This window comes from Bufo bufo, chromosome 3 (genome assembly GCF_905171765.1).
Source record: "Bufo bufo chromosome 3, aBufBuf1.1, whole genome shotgun sequence".
NCBI lineage: Eukaryota > Metazoa > Chordata > Amphibia > Anura > Bufonidae > Bufo > Bufo bufo.
In genome coordinates, this window is record NC_053391.1 from 600348763 (window position 1) to 600366408 (window position 17646).

Consider the following 17646-nt stretch of genomic DNA (forward strand, 5'->3'; position numbering starts at 1 on the left):
TCAGGGGAGTCCTCTCCTCCATAACAACGGAAATAGGGACGCCCATAGACTTCTATTATGACGGAATGAATAACGGAATGCCTCTAAAGGCATTCTGTTATGCATTCCGACATTCTGCGGCTCGGATGCGGACCCGAAAAACGGTTGTGTGCATGAGGCCTTAATTGAAGGGAAATATCTGTAAAGCGCTGCGAAAAATGTCAGCGCTATATAAGTGAGTAAAAGAAACACAAAATTTGCCATTTATCAATCGCCATAAATAATGTTTTCACTATATTGTACGGGGATACCAAACACTGTTTTGTGATATTTTATACTGTTACAGAAATGTTAATGGTCTTTGCTTTCTTATTTTTTAAGTAACAATAACTTTGCAGAAAATCTTAACTTTTACCATAAAAGGAAAAAGCTGAAAAGTACAAATTCTATTTTGTGCCATAACTTTTTGTATAGGCCCCTTTCACACGAGCGAGTTTTCCCGCATGGGTGCAATGCGTGACATGAACGCATAGCACCCGCACTGAATCCTGACGCATTCATTCCAATGGGTCTGTGTACATGAGCGGTTTGTTTTACTCATCAGTTCTGTGTTGCATGAAAAATGCAACATGTTCTATATTCTGTGTTTGCAGCTCTGGCCCCATAGAAGTGAATGAAGCTTCAGTGAAAAACGCATTGCATCCGAAAGCAAGTGCGTTTTTTACTGATGGTTGCTAAGCGTTTTCTATCATGAGCGTGAAAAACGCATCAATGCGCATTTCACCCGCGTGGAAAAAACTGAATAACTGAAGGCAATCGCAAACAAAACTGACTGAACTTGCTTGCGAAACGGTGCGAGTTTTTCTGATTGCACCCTGAACGCATCTGGACCTAATCCATATAGTTTGTGTGCAAGACGCCTTAAGCTTATTTCATAGATCCCGGTGAGAATTGAAGCGCAGACTTTCTGTACAGTAGACGGCTGTCTTACCCACTCCCCTATAGAAAAACTCTGCTGTGAAGATGGTGTTTTTCCTGCGTTGTAGTATCTGTTTTTTTTTATTTAAATTTTTTATTAAATATGACAAAACAGTATTTGTATCCTTGTAATCATGATTACCCATACAATATAGTGAAGATATTATTTATGGTGCTTGACGAAGAATGTGAATGAAAATGCCCTAAAACACACTCACAGCCTCATTGCTGACATCACGTCAACAGGGCAGGGTCCAGTACAATGAGCAGAACACTGTCCTCAGAGGCAAGCTCACTGACAGTCTTGTGTCTACAGGACAGTCCCTACTGGCTGATTTTTTTTTTTTGGGCTGATAATCGCTAACGAGCATTCGCATGAACGCGTGTTGGCGATAATCTTGCAGTGTAATACTGCCGCTTGTTCATTAAGCAGTTCTTATTTTTAAGCACACTTAAAAATTAGTACTTGCTGGCGGCGGATCATGCTGTCTAATAACGATCTGCCGGCGGCAAACCACTAGACAGTATGGGAAAGAGCAATGGCATAGCGATCGCTCCTCCCCATGCTGCAGAGGAGATTGCTGCATGTAATAGCAGTGGTCTCCTCTGCTAGCGAGCAGGCGATTGCTGGGAGGAAATCCTTCCCTCCTGACAATCGCTTGCTCAATCGGCCTGTGTAATACAGGCTTTACAAGCCTTGCCATGCCTAGGCTGTAGACGTGATGTCCTAGAGAATCAACACAGTGGAAAATGTCACATGACCTTGATCTAGTGCAGGAAAACGGGGCATTACAGGTAACCAATCACTATTACTAAGTAATAACGAGTGTTGTTTCCTGTCAATTGATGGTGAAAATTAAAAGAACGGAATTCCTATTTAAAGTGAACCTGTCATGTGGATATTTGATTATAATCTAACTAATTATATACAATCATTAGCTACTAAAAAGTACCTTAGATATATTCACTTACTGGTGTGACAGATGGTTACCTCATAATATACACACAAAGATGCCACATGCCGCATGCTAATTAGCTGATGTGAGTCCAGCGTGATGTCAGTGAGTCCAGCATTTATTTAATTAACAGCTATAGCCACTCCCCTGCCCACCTGCTGCTGATTCATATGGAAAATAACTGTCATTCAGCAGCAGGTGGGCGGGGAGAGTCAGGAGCTCATGAATATTCAGGACTCATCATTATCAGCTAGAGCTTTTCAATACAAGATGTTGGCAGATTGACTGGGTCAATTAAATAAAGTGACCCAGCATTTTGCTAAAAGAATCAGTCACTTTATTTATGTTCCCTTTAGTTAGGACACCATAAAACTGGTGACAGGTTCCCTTTAAGGTCTGCTTCAGGCATTAACAGGCAGTTTGTTATGGCAGGCCTGGGAGCCTTACTAAACTGTCCTATCAACCATTCCTGTGATTTCGCTGCGAGGGAGTCCCTTCCTAAGGGGCATCTAAGGGGTTAAATGACTGGGATCAGTGTCCTCTCCGATCCCGGTTGTCAGCTGTATTACGCAGCCGACACATGTCACGTCTGCTGAGCCTGCCCCATTTCACTGCCCACTACCATTACACGCAAATGCCGTACAGTTATGTCATTTTCCAGTAAAGGGGTTATCCAAAGTCTAACACGTGTCCCCCAATGCCTGGGCCCCTTATATAGATTATACTTACCCCGCTCCCCGTCACCCGCGTCACTCCTGATCCCCGCACTGCCGCCGCGGCATTTGCATGGCGGAGAGGATGGAGAGTCTCAGAACGGAGAGCGACTCTGTATGAGCGGCTCCTGTTCCGGCAGACCGGGACGGCCATTTGTTTAACTATTTGTTCCCCTTTGGAAATGCCCACTGGGAGCAAACAAGGAAGGTTCCTATTGTTTGACAGAAAGCAGAGCTCTTGAAATCCCTGAGAAATTAGTACAGAAAGTATATTGGAAATTGTATATCTTTTCATTATATAGAAAATAATATTCTCTGCAGGAATACCATTCTCCGTACATGACGTATACTTGGAGTAGTAGTGGTTAGCCTGTGTGTATTTGCAGTGCAGATATCTGAGGAGTGACTTTTATCGCCTCAGTTTATTGTGTTACCAAATTTGCTTTAGGCTTTTATAGATTACGACATAAAGAGCAAAGCATGTTCCTTCAGTCCAGGATAGTTTAGTGCTTGGAGTCCTGATATTACCCCCTTACCTGACCGTGGGGACAATAATCTGTCCATGTACTGGGTTCAAGGTGGCCGTACACATTACATGTCCGCAGGCCGAACCCCCTGATTTCAGTGGAGCGGCCCTTCATCCAATATGTATGAAGGGGTCTCCACTCCCCCCTGACTGCAGGAGGATAACAACATGCCCAATCCTTTGTTCTCATGCCGCCAAGACTGGCAATGGCTTCTTCTCTTCTCCCTATTGAGAACACATGCATGCTCAGCCAAGCTGAGTGGGGATGGGGGCTTGGAAGGAATAGCTGTCAGCCAAATGAGTCTTCGCCCTACAATTATCTATGGTTAGGGTCACATTCCGTTTTACCGAAAAACCGAATTACCGGATACGGCATGTTCTGGCAGCTCCGGCGAATGACCGATCTCCTCCACTATAATGGAGTCCATTATTCAGCTGGACAAGATGCCTCTTCATGAAGCTGTCATTTGTCCTTTTTTCCCGGAATCTACAACAGCATCTCCGTGAAAAAAGCTGGAGGTGTATGGCCACTTTTTGACAATGTAAGGGCTCGTGCACACGACTGCATGTACACTGCTCAAAAAAATAAAGGGAACACTTAAACAACACAATGTAACTCCAAGTCAATCACACTTCTGTTAAATCAAACTGTCCACTTAGGAAGCAACACTGAGTGACAATCAATTTCACATGCTGTTGTGCAAATGGGATAGACAACAGGTGGAAATTATAGGCAATTAGCAAGATACCCCCAATAAAGGAGTGGTTCTGCAGGTGGTAACCACAGACCACTTCTCAGTTGCTATGCTTCCTGGCTGATGTTTTGGTCACTTTTGAATGCTGGCGGTGCTTTCACTCTAGTGGTAGCATGAGACGGAGTCTACAACCCACACAAGTGGCTCAGGTAGTGCAGCTTATCCAGGATGGCACATCAATGCGAGCTGTGGCAAGAAGGTTTGCTGTGTCTGTCAGCGTAGTGTCCAGAGCATGGAGGCGCTACCAGGAGACAGGCCAGTACATCAGGAGACGTGGAGGAGGCCGTAGGAGGGCAACAACCCAGCAGCAGGACCGCTACCTCCGCCTTTGTGCAAGGAGGAACAGGAGGAGCACAGCCAGAGCCCTGCGAAATGACCTCCAGCAGGCAACAAATGTGCATGTGTCTGCTCAAACGGTCAGAAACAGACTCCATGAGGGTGATATGAGGGCCCGACGTCCACAGGTGGGGGTTGTGCTTACAGCCCAACACCATGCAGGACGTTTGGCATTTGCCAGAGAACACCAAGATTGGCAAATTCACCACTGGCGCCCTGTGCTCTTCACAGATGAAAGCAGGTTCACACTGAGCAGATGTGACAGACGTGACAGAGTCTGGAGACGCCGTGGAGAACGTTCTGCTGCCTGCAACATCCTCCAGCATGACCGGTTTGGCATTGGGTCAGTAATGGTGTGGGGTGGCATTTCGTTGGAGGGCCGCACAGCCCTCCATGTGCTCACCAGAGGTAGCCTGACTGCCATTAGGTACCGAGATGAGATCCTCAGACCCCTTGTGAGACCATATGCTGGTGCGGTTGGCCCTGGGTTCCTCCTAATGCAAGACAATGCTAGACCTCATGTGGCTGGAGTGTGTCAGCAGTTCCTGCAAGACGAAGGCATTGATGCTATGGACTGGCCTGCCCGTTCCCCAGACCTGAATCCAATTGAGCACATCTGGGACATCATGTCTTGCTCTATCCACCAACGTCACGTTGCACCACAGACTGTCCAGGAGTTGGCAGATGCTTTAGTCCAGGTCCGGGAGGAGATCCCTCAGGAGACCATCCGCCACCTCATCAGGAGCATGCACAGGCGTTGTAGGGAGGTCATACAGGCACGTGGAGGCCACACACACTACTGAGCCTCATTTTGACTTGTTTTAAGGACATTACATCAAAGTTGGATCAGCCTGTAGTGTGTTTTTCCACTTTAATTTTGAGTGTGACTCCAAATCCAGACCTCCATGGGTTAAAAAATTTGATTTCCATTTTTAAATTTTTGTGTGATTTTGTTGTCAGCACATTCAACTATGTAAAGAACAAAGTATTTCAGAAGAATATTTAATTAATTCAGATCTAGGATGTGTTATTTTTGTGTTCCCTTTATTTTTTGGAGTAGTGTATTTTTCGGTCCGCAAAACACATATCCGTTTTTTATTTTGAGGATCCATTGTAACAATGCCTATCCTTGTCCGCAAAACGAACAAGAATAGGACATGTTCTGTTTTTTTGCGGAGCGGACATATGGAAACGGAATGCACACAGAGTCATTTCTGTTTGTTTTGGCGGACCCGTTGAAGTGAATGGTTCTGCATACGGGCTGCAAAAAAAAAAGAAACGGACGCGGACAAAAAATGCGTTCGTGTGCATGAGCCCTATGGAGTAGTCTCCTACTGGGATGTCTAACCTCCGGCACTCCAGCTGTGTAAAACTACGACTCCCAAGATGCACGCTTGCTTGGCTGTTCTCAGAACTCCATAGAAATGAATAGAGCATGCTGGGGGTTGGAGTGTCGGAGGTTAGCCATCACTGAACTAGGCTAATGCTGTCTGCATGTTTCAGTCTGGTCATTGGGAATGGTAAGCAGTTACCTGGTAGACGTTCACTTACTGTTGTACAGTTACTTCTTGCAGGGCACAGATACGTGAAGGTTTCCTCATCCAATAAGGGCTGTATGACACCAACAGATTATCTGACCAATATCTGTCCAATCAGACCAATATTTGGTGTGTATGACAAACGATCTGTGTGTGTAATTGGACATCTGACCAATGATTAATCTGATAATCTGTTGGTGTAATACAGACCCTATTGACTATAATGGGATCCAGCTAGGGCATAAGTGCTGGTTTCTGTCTGGCCGAAAGCCGGCATTTTGCTGGAAATCCTACAGATCCCCGCCGGATCTCATTAAGGTCACCGAGGTCCAGTGGTGAATAGCAGTATCCATTGAACTCCGGCAGACTGTTCTCTCGCGGCTAAGCCCCATTCACTTCAATGGGGTTTACCATGTCCAGCCAGTGACCCCTGATCTATCCAGAGGGGAGATCATCAGTAAGAAAAAGCTGCAGAGCCCCTTTAACTTCCTCTACATCATAAATGCCACGTGCTGAGACCATCCATTTAAGTCATTTTACAGAATAGATACTTCTTTGGTTCTTGTTATGTACTGGTATTGTGGTTGATTGTGTGGGTGTAACAAGTACCGTGGGGACCCATAGTAAAGCTTGGAATAGGGCCCCACTCCACCGTGATTTGCTTTAGCAGTGATTTAAGAACATGAAAAGCCTATGAATATATTAGTCGCCTCTTCTGTAGTGCACAAAGTTATGTATAAGGATAATGCACATACTGTAGAGATGTCATAGCACAATGCACATGTTATGTGTCATTATATAGATAACATGACGTCACAGCACAGGGATAGTGGGCACAGCGATGTCACAGCACAGGGATAATGGGCACAGCGATGTCACAGCACAGGGATAGTGGGCACAGCGATGTCACAGCACAGGGATAATGGGCACAGCGATGTCACAGCACAGGGATAATGGGCACAGCGATGTCACAGCACAGGGATAGTGGGCACAGCCATGTCACTGCACAGGGATAGTGGGCACAGCCATGTCACAGCACAGGGATAGTGGGCACAGCGATGTCACAGCACAGGGATAATGGACACAGCGATGTCACAGCACAGGGATAGTGGGCACAGCCATGTCACAGCACAGGGATAATGGGCACAGCCATGTCACAGCACAGGGATAATGGGCACAGCCATGTCACAGCACAGGGATAATGGGCACAGCCATGCCACAGCACAGGGATAATGGGCACAGCCATGTCACAGCACAGGGATAATGGGCACAGCCATGTCACAGCACAGGGATAATGGGCACAGCCATGTCACAGCACAGGGATAATGGGCACAGCCATGTCACAGCACAGGGATAATGGGCACAGCCATGTCACAGCACAGGGATAATGGGCACAGCCATGTCACAGCACAGGGATAGTGGGCACAGCCATGTCACAGCACAGGGATAGTGGGCACAGCCATGTCACAGCACAGGGATAGTGGGCACAGCCATGTCACAGCACAGGGATAGTGGGCACAGCCATGTCACAGCACAGGGATAGTGGGCACAGCCATGTCACAGCACAGGGATAGTGGGCACAGCCATGTCACAGCACAGGGATAGTGGGCACAGCCATGTCACAGCACAGGGATAGTGGGCACAGCCATGTCACAGCACAGGGATAGTGGGCACAGCCATGTCACAGCACAGGGATAGTGGGCACAGCCATGTCACAGCACAGGGATAGTGGGCACAGCCATGTCACAGCACAGGGATAGTGGGCACATCCATGTCACAGCACAGGGATAGTGGGCACATCCATGTCACAGCACAGGGATAGTGGGCACTGCCATGTCACAGCACAGGGATAGTGGGCACTGCCATGTCACAGCACAGGGATAGTGGGCACTGCCATGTCACAGCACAGGGATAGTGGGCACTGCCATGTCACAGCACAGGGATAGTGGGCACTGCCATGTCACAGCACAGGGATAGTGGGCACTGCCATGTCACAGCACAGGGATAGTGGGCACTGCCATGTCACAGCACAGGGATAGTGGGCACAGCCATGTCACAGCACAGGGATAGTGGGCACAGCCATGTCACAGCACAGGGATAGTGGGCACAGCCATGTCACAGCACAGGGATGTTGCAGTAATGGAGATGGACCTTATTGATGTGTAAAAATGCCCCCCCCCCCTTAGTTGTTGGACCCCAGTTGCTATGCTGCAGCCTTAGTAGTTATGCACCTGTGGTACTACATGTATAGGTCAGATCATTTAGGCTACTTGCACGCGTCACGGATTACATGCATTTTTTCCAGTGAGGATTTTTGTGCGGAAAACCCGAGGCGTTATACAGTACCAGCAAAGTGAATGAAATTTGCCTATTTTTTATTTTTTTTTGTATCTTATGAGTGGTTTTAGAGTGGTTTTCCCCACAGATTTTATGTGCATTTTTATGAGGTTTTCATTTGGATTTTCTGCATGTGCAGGTATCTGTCATGGACGTTCCTGCGACAGGTGGCAGGAGATCGGTGAGACTGGCAACACGTGGTTTGATCTGACATGTTTTCCGTTTGGATCAAATGACGTCTGTGTTTCTGGTGCTTGCCACATCTTCTTTCCCCAGGTGTGGCTATTAGGGTCATTTAACCCTCTCTATTTATAGTTCCTTCTCCCACAATTCTGTGCGGTTTACAGCTTCTGTTTGGACCTTTTGGATAGATTGTGGTTGGATCTCGGCTGAGTTCCTGGTGCTTCCATTGCTCCTTTTGAAGTTAAGTCTTTCCTTTCCCTTTTGTATTTTGTTTGGGTTCTGTGTGTTGCTTTTCCCGATTGTATTAGGCCTGTAGGAGACTCCTGTTCGTCCTTCCTTTTTGGAGGAACAGGTAGTCTCATCCCTGCCATTAGTACCAGGGTCCTATAGGACTCTAGGTACTCCTGCGTATGAACTCACCTACCTTTGGGGTCTGTTCATACTGGTAGTTAGTCAGGATTTTGTTTAGGGTTTTCACTAGGAGGTGTCCATTTTCCTTCTCTAGTTCTCAGGCCTGATTCCCTGTTCCCCCCCCCTTCCCTCCTATGTTCGGTGTGGTGTTTCCCTCCCACACCGAAGCGTGAATATCTTACGCTGGGTAGCAGTAATGGAGATGCTGTGCTGGAAGCGCGTGAGGCTCCCGGCAGTCACCTGGTCTCACAACAGACGCCTCTTTGTTGCAGCTTCAGGTTTTGTTCCTGTGATGCCTCGGCTCAAGGCTTTGATTTTATGAGGGGAGTGGGGATGGGATCGCTGCGCTACTTATATACGCTGGATTCTGTCTGCAGCCAGTGGGGGAGATTTAATAGTCAAGATAAGCCAAAAAATGGCATGCATGCTGTGAACCTCATTTATTAAGGGTTTTCGACACTTAATCTTGATGGAGGGCCTCGAAATAGAGAATCTACTTCAGCACTGCACATATCTTCAAAGATAAAAATGCATATCTTAAAATCCATAAAACAGCGTGCAGCGCGCCAGGTCGCATTAAAAACTGCTAATTAATCACATGATATAAAATTACCTACATATCAATGGTGCAAAACGCACACCAAGAAAAACTTTATTAAATTTATATAAAAATCTAATTTTTAATTTATAATATGTCTTTCATATCATCCTATTTTATTCATTCTCTTTTTTTTTTTTTTTACTTTTTTCTTTCCTTTTTTTGACTCTCCCAAAAAAAGCTTCAGCCACTGATAAATGCAGTGTATTTTTATAAAGACTAAATTAAAGAGGACCTGTCCCTTTTCCTGACATGTCGTTAGTAACTACTTGCCTCCCCCTTGTAATAGCTTTTCTGGAGCCTCTAGTCTCCCAATTCTATGATGTGCCATTCCTTTATTATTCCTGTCATGAATTAATTTGTAGTAGTTTGCAATGAAAGTCCAGATGGGTGTTACCAGTTGAGGGGGCGTCCCTGCAAAGTCTGACGCTGGCATCACTGATTAAATAATGTCAGACTGTCCTGGGACACCCCCCAACTGGTAACACCCATCTGGACCTATATTGCAAACTGATAGCAATTCATTCATGACTTCTAGCAGGAATAATGAAGGAATGACACATCATAAAGCCATAAGAATTGATGCTCCAGAATTGTTATTACATGGGGATGGAAGTAGTTACTAAACCAGACATGTCAGGGGAGGGGTCAGGTCCTCTAGTATTAGTTATCTGCCCCGTGTGTGGTGTGCAGATATGCCCTGTATTGTTCCTGGGCGTCCAGTATATACGTTCCTAGAGGTGCAGTTTTGTATAGCACGGTGTATTACAGTACAGTATGTTGCGGGGCAGTGTGATCACTGTGAGCGACTGCAGTAAAACCAGGTTCTCACGCGCTTGTCACATGAATACGTTTTAGCAAGCGTTTGGAAACCCCTTCCGGATCTCACAGGCTGGAATCTGACCTTGTCCTAACCGTACAGAACTTGCATGGAGGCCGTAAGAGCCTATTCATGTCTTGCCAATGTCTTGGATTTCTGCTGCGGGTGTTGTCGCTCTCTTATTTTAGGGAAGTGCTTTCTGCATTCAGACCCTCAATTGCGTAACTATTGGCACATTTTGTCCGTTTATGATGTAGAAAGTGCAGACTAAGAGGATTATTGAGTGGTCACCCCCTGGAGAATGTTAATCGCCGGATTATAATAGATTGCATTCTGCGCTAATATCCGGGTCTCCATGGCGCATGGCTCGGGGCGACGTACGCGCTCTGTACCGGCTGTTAGACGTGGCTATAAGCGCTGCATTTTTAGTTCGTAGTCACATGGTCAGTTACCTTTTAGGCTGCAGACATTACCCTTTCCGTATCATTATAAGCCAGTCTGCATTTCATTGCCGGTATTGGCCTGCTGAGTACGTCATCCATAGGCTGCCATTGTATAGAGTACCGTGTTCTACTGCACTATTCCATGCTCCCTTATTTGTAGTATTCTGACGTTTGCTGGCCCAATGGTGACCAAAAGGAGACGCTTCTTGGCCTCCGTCGGGTGAATGGAGCCCCGTGGGTGCACTTGGTGTGTATGTCAGCAGCTTTTCTAGCATACGTGCTGACGTCATGTGAACAGGGACTTCACTTGGTGGTTGTAACGGACAGTGAATGTGGACCCACTGTGCCCACTAACCAGTTTGACTTTGGGCTAAACCTAAGGGCGTTATCCTGGAGGTTCCCTGTGTTGTGGTAAATATTAATAGTTGCAATCAGCTCGCATCAAGGGTTGTGTAAGGAAAAAGGTGAGTCCCCCTTCCCTCAACCCCAGTCAGAGACAGACACCCATGTTACCATCTTGGTTGAAAATCCTGAGAGACTGCTCCCGCCCTCCTGAGTCTGCTCACCTTTATTTACTAACAAAAGGTGTAAAAAGGGGCTGGCCCAAGACAAGGATACAGGAAGTGATGACACAGGAAGACAAGACACCATCATTTAGAATAACCTAGCTAGCTAACAAACACATTTATACTATAACCTACCATTACCACTGGAGCTAATTTTATCCAGCCTTGCTCAGTGATCAATGCCAGATAAAGTTACTATGATCCTCATGCATGTTTATTTACAGGACAACGTCATTATCTCCAGCGGCTGATCAGACGCACTAGAGACAACAAACGCACGTTCCTTTCGTTATATTGTTCTCTTAACAAATGCATCCACGCCAAGCCAATAAATCCGCGTCTTGCGCAGGGGCCCTAGCTGGCGTCCATACATCAGCCAACAAAACACTGCTCTGCTGAACACATCAGTCTCCCCCGGCCCACAGCCCAGTGCTTAGCACATGGACCATTCGCCGACGGAGACCTCTGCGCCCCGCAGCTGTGACAGGACATACACGGGAAGATACCCACTCCAATGGTTTACCCTGACACTGAGAGACATGATGACAATACACAATATATTAAATACACATCCTAATAAAATTTCCACAACACCTGGTATTCACTTTTTATCCCCTGTACATGGATGTGGACTTCCCTGCAAGGAACCAACCAGGCCTCTACCTCCTAGAGTAGTTCTGGTGTAGCTGGCTGCTGACCCACGGGGGTCAGGGACACTGGTGCGAAGCACAAAGGGATCAGGCGAAACGTGTAGTCTGAACACAGTCCAAGGTCAGGGCAGGCTGAGTACATGTATATTCCAGATAGCAATTCCAAGGTCAGGGTAGGCGTCAAGGAGCAGAATTGGTAGTCAGGCAAGATACAGTACAGGGTAGTCAGACAGGAGCACACACCTTTGCTGGTTACTAGACACTAGGAGACCTCAAAGCTTAAGCAAGGAGCTGGAACCACAGGCCAGCTAAATATGGAGGCTGGACAGGGAGGCAGAGGGAAGAATTAACTCTAGCAGTGCTGTAAGGAAGTTCACTGAGTACAGTGAGGGGTGTGGGCAGAGTCATCAGCCCCGACACATTTATCATTAACCCAAATCCCAGAAACTGGTGTAAATAATAAAATCTACAGTAGCGGGCAGCTGCCATAGATCTCAGTCTTGCACGCGGACTGCTGGAGGAGGCTTTTAATTTATGATCAAGCCTGCACCTAGTCATAAATGAAATGTGTGCTCGGAGGCCGCTGTCCTTGATATATCGGGGCCGTTGGGTCATTTGTGCTAATCCTATTATCTTTCCAGTGTGAGTTTTATTCAGCATGAGTATCTGACAGCCTCCATAGGCTCCAGGAGGCTGGCTGACACCCGATACTCCCTCCTGCATCCCCCGTTCTTCTATTACACAACTATGACTACTACATTTGTTCATTTGCTCTGGTGCATTTTCCAGGAAGGAGTTTGACAACAAGAATTTAACTACACAAGAAGCTATTTGGTGAAAAGCCTGAGGTTAATATTTGTTTAAGTGGCACATACCTGCTCACAGCTCGTCAGACACGAGGAACCTTCCAGAAAACATTCACTAAGCCGCACCTACACCATGAAAGCTTTATATACAGGGAATGATAATAGTTCAATAATGACATTCACCTAATTATTATGCAAATTGACTATATTTGATGTAGCCTTGACATCTATAGTATATTTAATTATCATGTGTTAGGCTGAGTTCACACTTCAGTTATTTGGTCGGTTATTTCCATCAGTTAAGACCCCTTTCACACAAGCGAGTTTTCCCGCGCGGGTGCAATATGTGATGTGAACGCATAGCACCCACACTGAATCCTGACCCATTCATTTCAATGGGTCTGTGTACATGAGCGATGTTTTTCACTCATCAGTTCTGCGTTGCATGAAAAACGCAGCATGTTCTATATTCAGCGTTTTTCACGCAGCCCTGACCCCATAGAAGTGAATAGGGCTTCAGTGAAAAACTCATTACACCCGCGCGGGAAAAACTGAACGCAATCGCAGACAAAACTGACTGAACGCACGTTCGTGTGAAAAGGCCCAAGGGTGTACTAGACTGCCCGATCAGGCAGACAGTTGTCAGGAGGGAAGTGTTCCTTGCTAGCGGAGGAGATCACTGCTGTTACATGCAGCGATCTCCTCTTCAGCATGGGGAGGAGAGATCGTTATGCCATCGCTCGTCCCCATGCTGTACAGTGGTTTGCTGGCAGCATGATTAGACAGTACGATCTGCTCATGCACATGAACGTATTTACTTTCTGTGTCCGTTCCGTTTTTTTTTTATAGACTATATGAGGAACCATTAATTTTAATGGATCCGCAAAAAAAATAAAAATTACTCCGTGTGCACTCTGTGTCCATATAACAGACAAGGATAGGACTGTTCTATTTGGGGCCAGCTGTTCTGTTCCGCAAAATACGGAATGCACACAGACATTATCCGTATTTTTTGCGGACCACAAAATACATACAGTTGTGTGCATGAGCCCTTAGGCTTCATTCACATGTCCGTGGAACGCGGTACGTGAAATACCGGACTTGCATCCTGCTTAGTGCAGGAGCGCACGGCGTCATTGGCTGCTGAGACGCCGTGCGCTTTGTGCCGGCATCTCAGCAGCCAATGACGCCGTGCGCTCCTGCACTAAGCAGGATGCAAGTCCGGTATTTCACGTACCGTGTTCCACGGACATGTGAATGAAGCCTTACACTGCAAGATTATCGCTAACTTGTTAGCGATCATTGAGGCAGAAAATCTGCCAGTGTAATACACCCTTTATTGTCAGCCAAAATCAGAAGTACAGGTGGAACTCGGAAAATTAGAATATCGTGCAAAAGTTCATTTATTTCAGTCATGCAACTTAAAATTAGAATATTGTGAAAAGGTTCAATATTCTAGGCTCAGAGTATCACACTCTAGTCAGCTAATTAATCCATACCCCCTGAGCAAAGGGGACCTGAGATTGTGACTTTGGGGTTTCATAAACTGTAAGTCATAATCATCCTAATTATAACAAATAAAGGCTTGAAATATCTCACTTTGCATGTAATGAGTCTATCTCATATGTTAGTTTCACCTTTTAAGTTGCATTACTGAAATAAATGAACTTTGCACAATATCCTAATTTTTTAAGTTTCACCTGTAAAGCCTACACAAAGATCGGGTGTAATTATTTGATTCGCCCTTTTTCTGGTTTTGGCTCACAATAACTGATCGAAATAACTGAAGTGTGAACTCAGCCTAAGATGTTAAGGTTTACAGTGCATGTTTCATACTCTGTAAAGTCTGTATGTATCGTATTTCATAAGAATTGAATTTGATGTAATTTATTGATATTGACTATACTAATGTGTCTCTGATTTTCTTTTCTTTAGTTAATGTGGCCTCTTCAAAAGAAAGCGAGTTACCTGTAACAAGTGGCGCCATGTCTGACCAGAATTACCAAACTTTAGACGGTACGTTCTTCTAGCTAGTCTCCTGGGCCTTGGGTGCCCAATATAGCTGGCCATACACCTTCAGTAGTTGGTTGAACAAACATTTACACTCTGTTTTTCCAAGTGTGCATGCATTTTCATCGGGGGCAGTGGAGTACGCCATTGCCAGGCACCTGAGAAGAGAGGATAGGGGACATTGAAATCCAGCGTGCAAGATTCTTCTTTACCCGTCACCATCTTTTTGGGCGAGTCGGCCCACACCCATACACGTAAGACAGACCCCTCGGACCTGTTGAAATCCGCGAGTTCGACAACTCTGCTCTTATGTGTTTGAGTGCCTTAAAATGGTAGGCCAGGATTTTAATATTGATGCCCAATTCGAAGGATAGGCCATAGGATTCCGATCAGCGAGGGCCCGACACCCTGCACTCCCACCCATCAGATGTTTCAGAGGAGCACCGGAACTACACCGCTCTGTCCATTACACCGCTCTGTCCATTGTGTAGTGGACAGAGCTGGTACCTGCAGCACTGCTCCCATTCCTTTTGGGGGCAGTGCTGCAGTTACCAGTTCTGCCCCTACATAGGCCATCAACATTAAAATCCTGTATTAGCCCTTTAAGAGTCTACTATATGAAACATACAGTGACCATTACACATTTCTATTGCATCAAAGCTTAAATCCCTTAATCCTCAAACCATTGTGCATATACCATTGGGACAAGTTCCGGGTGTTTATATAGTCACACACTGGCAGAGGTTACACTATTGTGAGGCACTTTGTGGTGTGGATGGAAAAGTCGGAGAATCCTGACATGGCCATGCAAGCATGTGAGATGACACATGTTGGTGAGTGCTGTTATCAACGGAGAGCAAGGAGAAGGGTGTATTCTGCATATCTGCCCTGAAACCGCCTGCACACCTCCTGGCAGGGTTTGCATGCTTTTGATAGCAGTTTTCTGTTACAATGCCTGCACATTGTGAGCTGATTACACAGTACAACAGCCATGCTGCAGCAGATGATAGAAGGCATGATCCCAGGACATACCGCATGGTGTCTTACCTATGCAATGAAGGTGTTATGTAGGTAAAATATTAACTTTTATCCCATAAGCAGTTGAAATGATGCAAAAAAAAAAAAAAAAGTAAATTAACAATAAGATGAAGAATGAAAGTACACCTTTACGTAGAACGTAAAAGATCACACAAGTGAGAAGCATACATGGCACGCTAGCAGATGGTAGCAAATGGTAAAATGCACCCACTGGCATGATGGTTTTTAGAGAGCCTTATACATTCACATACTACCGTCTTCTTATTGTTTTTATGGGTGTTGAAATATTACAACCCCTTTAGATAAACTAGCTGTTTGTGAAGATGCAGGCCACCATGTCACTTCCTTATCTTCGAGACCTGCTTTTTTAGTGGCCCTCCTCTGTGATTATAGGGAGTGGGGGACCCCGTATAGAGCGTTTTATATCCGAGTCGAAGGGCATGTTTGCACTTATAAGTGCACGGTTTTTAGGACTTTAATTACTGTAATAGCCCATCCCGTAGTCTTCATAAAATACTATATTTCCCTCTTTAAAAAAATAAAGGGGTCATTTATTAAGACCCTCCTTTTAGACGCCGGTCTTAATAACCCCTGTAGCTGGCGGTGGATCCGCCTAAGTTCTGAAATGACACCGGCCTCTACATAACTTAGGTGTATCCTGTGCCAGTGTAAATGTCAGCCAGCTTCCTTGCTGTCTTACATTTAGACTTTTTTCTATGATTAAAACAGGCGTAGAAAATGATGAATGAGATGGGCCTGACGGCCCGTCCCCTTCCTCACCCACGCCCACTTTTTTAGACCTGGCGTGATCTTGGAAAAGTTGCAGATTGGCGCGCAAATAACACCTAATATAGGCGTATTTCTGGATAGTAAATGACTCCCAAAGCTCTTTGTTTTCTAGAAAGTGAATCAGCAGACTTTGGATCTAAAGCAGACATCACAGATGGCATTATCGAGCCAGTCATCCAGGGTGAACCATTTGCAACCTATTTTAATGAGAAGATACCCATCCCAGAAGATGAGGTGGTAAGTGACCTGGAGAATGCATAGGTATAGCTAGTTTTATTGTACCTGTTTTACGTAGTTGAAGATGTCCTATATGTCCCATGTTATTGCATACCTACCGCAATGAATGCTTCAGGAAACATTGATGGAGTTTAATCAGGACTGAAATTTCTAACATTAGTCTTGACCTGCTTAGTGGTGGCATGAGGTGCACCAGATTTAAGAGACACACCGCTCTTAATAGATTTGCCTCATCTTGGCAGATCCATGCAACAGAATCTGAAATCTACAACAGCTAATAGCTGGCATACATTTCAGTTGTTGCTGGCACAAGTGATCCTGAATGTGTCCCTGCCCCGTCCTGTCTGGTGCACTTTTTCTAAGGGCTCATACACACGACCGTGTGCTGGCCGGGCCCGTGCTGCGGATTGCAAATTGCGGTCCGCAATGCACGGGCACCCACATGCGGATCGCGGACCCATTCACTTGAATGCGATCCGTATCCGACGGTCTGCACCACAAAAATGTAGTGCATGCACTATTTTTGCGGTGCAGAGGCACGGGCAGAAACACCACGGAAGTACTCCGTAGTGCTTTCATGGGGTTCCGATCCGTGCTTCCGCACCTCATCTCCGGGTTTATGGATCCGCATCCGTAATGCGGGGTGCACACGGCAGGTGCCCTGTGTATTGCGGACCCTCCGTATGCCCTAAAAGTGAGCCCTAAAAGTGATGAGCATGACGAGGGCAAAAAAGTCACAAAACAGGGCTTTTGCAAAAGTTTTTGACACCACTTTTCTGGCATATGGGGCTTGATAAATCTCCCCCATTATCTTTAAACAGGATTTAACCTAAGACACATGGAAATTGGAAGAAATATATACCACATTTAATTTCTATAGTTTTTTCATTTATTTGTGAGTAATGCAAGTCATCTGAAACAGTAAATGCCCCATAAAGAGTTTGTCTGTGATTTTAAGAAAATTACCTACCAGCTGG

General features: G+C 45.7%; 1 protein-coding gene across 3 annotated transcripts in view; it reads left to right on the forward strand.

Annotated features, from left to right (window-relative positions):
* Positions 1-17646, forward strand: part of SLC11A2 (solute carrier family 11 member 2) — a 164347-nt gene that overhangs the window by 93295 nt on the left and 53406 nt on the right. For all 3 annotated transcript variants that reach the window (XM_040425925.1, XM_040425926.1, XM_040425927.1), the window contains 2 exons: positions 14531-14611; positions 16545-16669. In XM_040425925.1, coding sequence (XP_040281859.1) covers positions 14531-14611; positions 16545-16669 — 206 coding nt within the window. The remainder of the gene's footprint in view (positions 1-14530; positions 14612-16544; positions 16670-17646) is intronic.